Source organism: Sinocyclocheilus anshuiensis, unplaced genomic scaffold, assembly GCF_001515605.1.
Source record: "Sinocyclocheilus anshuiensis isolate Anshui unplaced genomic scaffold, SAMN03320099.WGS_v1.1 scaffold989, whole genome shotgun sequence".
In the NCBI taxonomy this organism is placed as follows: Eukaryota; Metazoa; Chordata; class Actinopteri; order Cypriniformes; family Cyprinidae; genus Sinocyclocheilus; species Sinocyclocheilus anshuiensis.
In genome coordinates this window covers 225,340-228,122 of record NW_015554143.1, presented here as the reverse complement: position 1 = coordinate 228,122, position 2,783 = coordinate 225,340, and the positions used below count along the sequence as shown (strand labels likewise).

At 33.3% G+C, this 2,783-nt stretch overlaps 1 protein-coding gene across 1 annotated transcript in view; it reads left to right on the top strand.

Annotated features, from left to right (window-relative positions):
• Positions 1-2,783, top strand: part of LOC107670554 (growth arrest-specific protein 7-like) — a 30,578-nt gene that overhangs the window by 7,854 nt on the left and 19,941 nt on the right. Inside the window, exon 2 of the mRNA XM_016463198.1 lies at positions 1,682-1,784. Coding sequence (XP_016318684.1) covers positions 1,682-1,784 — 103 coding nt within the window. The remainder of the gene's footprint in view (positions 1-1,681; positions 1,785-2,783) is intronic.

Sequence of the window (2,783 nt, the reverse complement as noted above, 5' to 3'; positions counted from 1 at the left end):
ACACACACACACACACACACACACACACACACACACACACACACACTCACACATATTCTAAAGGCCACTTTATTGCAGTCATATTCGTCGTCTATGACATACAGTCTGACAGACATATGAACTCAACAGAGCCTCGAGAAATTAATGTAATCAGTTACTCCTCTGCTTCATAGGAATCAAACACTTCATTTAATGTAACACAGCCGTGTCCAACGAGCAGCAATCGTCATTTATAACAGAGGTTCGTCAAACTATGTGTGAACATGATGAGAGATGTTCGTTTGTGTCCCAGCAGATCTGTTTATCATCAGGAAAGACCAGAGGAAAACCAGGTTGAGTCCGTATCTCTGACCTCAGTCGTGATTTCAGTCGTTTCAGTGATCCGTTTCCCGTTCCAGTCCAGATCTGGGTTAGGGTTAGAAAAAAAAAAAAATCAATTTTTTTACATTTAAATTAGTCAAATGTTTCATTAATTCCCAAAAATAGATCTAGAAATGTGTGTATTTTATTTAATGAGGTTAATTTTGTATTGAAAGGGAATCCAGTACAGTAATTTTGTCCTGTATATTATATACATGAAGAGTGAAGAGGTTATTAAAGGGACAATTCACCCTCGCATGATTTTTCTTTTTTTCTGTGGAACAAGAAAAAAACTCCTGTTGTTTTCTGAGGAGGACAGAACGATTTGTGTGAAGTGTCTCTTTAGGATGTCAAAGCCCGTTTATATTAATTACAAAAATTAGAAATACTGTGAAATTTCAAATTCCACATGAACCCGCACAAAAAAATGAAGCATATATATATATATATATATATATATATATATATAAATTTGATTTGAATGTATCATTGTATGAAATTTATAAGATCATATAACCTGAGAATTACCGGAAGTAACTCCATTGGAATGAATGGAATTTAATTACATTTCCTTTGAATTTATTCAACTCATGACTGCCCAAAAAGAGTCCAAATATATGAAACCTACATAAATATTACTCTGAGAAGATTTCAAACAAAATATATTTATTTTACTTGTATAAACTTTCACTTTCAGATGAAAAAGTGATCAATTGTTCATGTCAGTAGATGTACATATTTATGTTCATCCAGAAGTGTGTGAGAGATGGGGAAAAGACCATATCTTTTACAAACGTCTTTTGACACTAATATGACTTCATAGATCATTTTATAAAAAGTATTTTTGACACCTAACAAACCCGGGTCAAAAATTACCTGAACAAGAAACGTGTAGGCTTTTTATTTTTATTTCATAAATGGTAAAATCTCTTAAAAAATAGTAAAAATCTGAATAAATAAAAGAATGAATGAATGATGTGTATTTTGCGTGTCTTAAAGCATTTGCAAAGTTCCGTTTCCTTACTAAAAACTATGCTTTTTTTTTTTTATGTTTATAGCAATGACACAAAGAACCATTTCTGTGGAACATTTTGATAATCTAAAGAACTTTTTTCCACTATGAAGAAACCTTAGTGGCTTTATGGAAGTTAAAGATTCTTCATGTAACCATCAATGCCAATAAAGGAGCTTGTTTTTGAAGTGTAGCTGTTTTTTCCGGGTTACTGTATCTGTGCTTGTGAACGGATGGACTGCGTATGTTAGCTCTGAACATGAAGCTTCTTCTAAAGTTCTGACATCATTTATCCCTCCTGTGTTGTAGAACCTGTCCTCCATGTCTCCTCTGGATGAGCCGCTGGCCAGAGACTGGAAGTGCTACATGTCACCGCAGGGACGCAGATACTACGTAAACACCGTCAGCAACGGTAAGAGCCTCCAACCACAGCACAATCAACAGGGCCAAAAACTGTGGGCCATAAGTAAATGTTGCATTATGTACAACTATATTATATTTCATTGTATCAACATATATACATTTTTGTATTTTAACATATTTTTTTTTTATTAAGTCAAATTATTATAATTTTTTTTTTTACATTTTCTTTTTTTTTTTTTTTTTACATTTCAATGCAAAAATAGAACAACAATTTTAAAACATAAATATAAATATTTCCCCCCTCCTCTTGTGATCACGGGCATCTGCACTAGACCAGTCAGTCACTAGTCAGTCGTGCAGTATTTTCTCTGTGGTTGCTGTAGGTGTTGTTGTATAGCTGTGAATGTCTGCGGACAGTCAAGCTCGTCTGGTACACGCTGATCTGACGGGATCAGAGGACACTTCTCATTGTGTCCAAACAATCAGCATTGTCCCGATCAGAGCCATCAATCAGCACACGATGCCATGCTTCTGTGCATTCTGTATAGCACTGTTAAACGTGAAGAAAAGCTTTCAAAAATTGCTTTTTACCTGCTATAACATCTCTAGGTACTTTTCTCACATTTTAAATGCATCTATGAAGTTTTCATGGCCACGTTCTGCAAAATTCACACTAGCATTCATACAAATGTGTTGCTAAAAGAAGCATCATCACTTCTGCTGCTCAAATTCAGCACATTGCATTCGTCTCAGCACTGCTTTAAAGAAGACTTTCACTTTGAATGTATGTGAGCATATCTTAATTATTCCCCAAAAAGTTTTAACATGCTTTTTTATTAAGTAAAACGTTTTTTTTTTTTTACAAATATCATGAATTATTAATTTATTAATATCATGATTTTATCATGACTTTATGCCTAATAAATGCTCACCATAGAAATCAGTGTACAATATGTATGAATTGAAGGTATTTTTAAATAATAAATGATAAGATAGGACAAAAATGAGTGTTGTGATTGACGTTAATATATATATATATATATATATA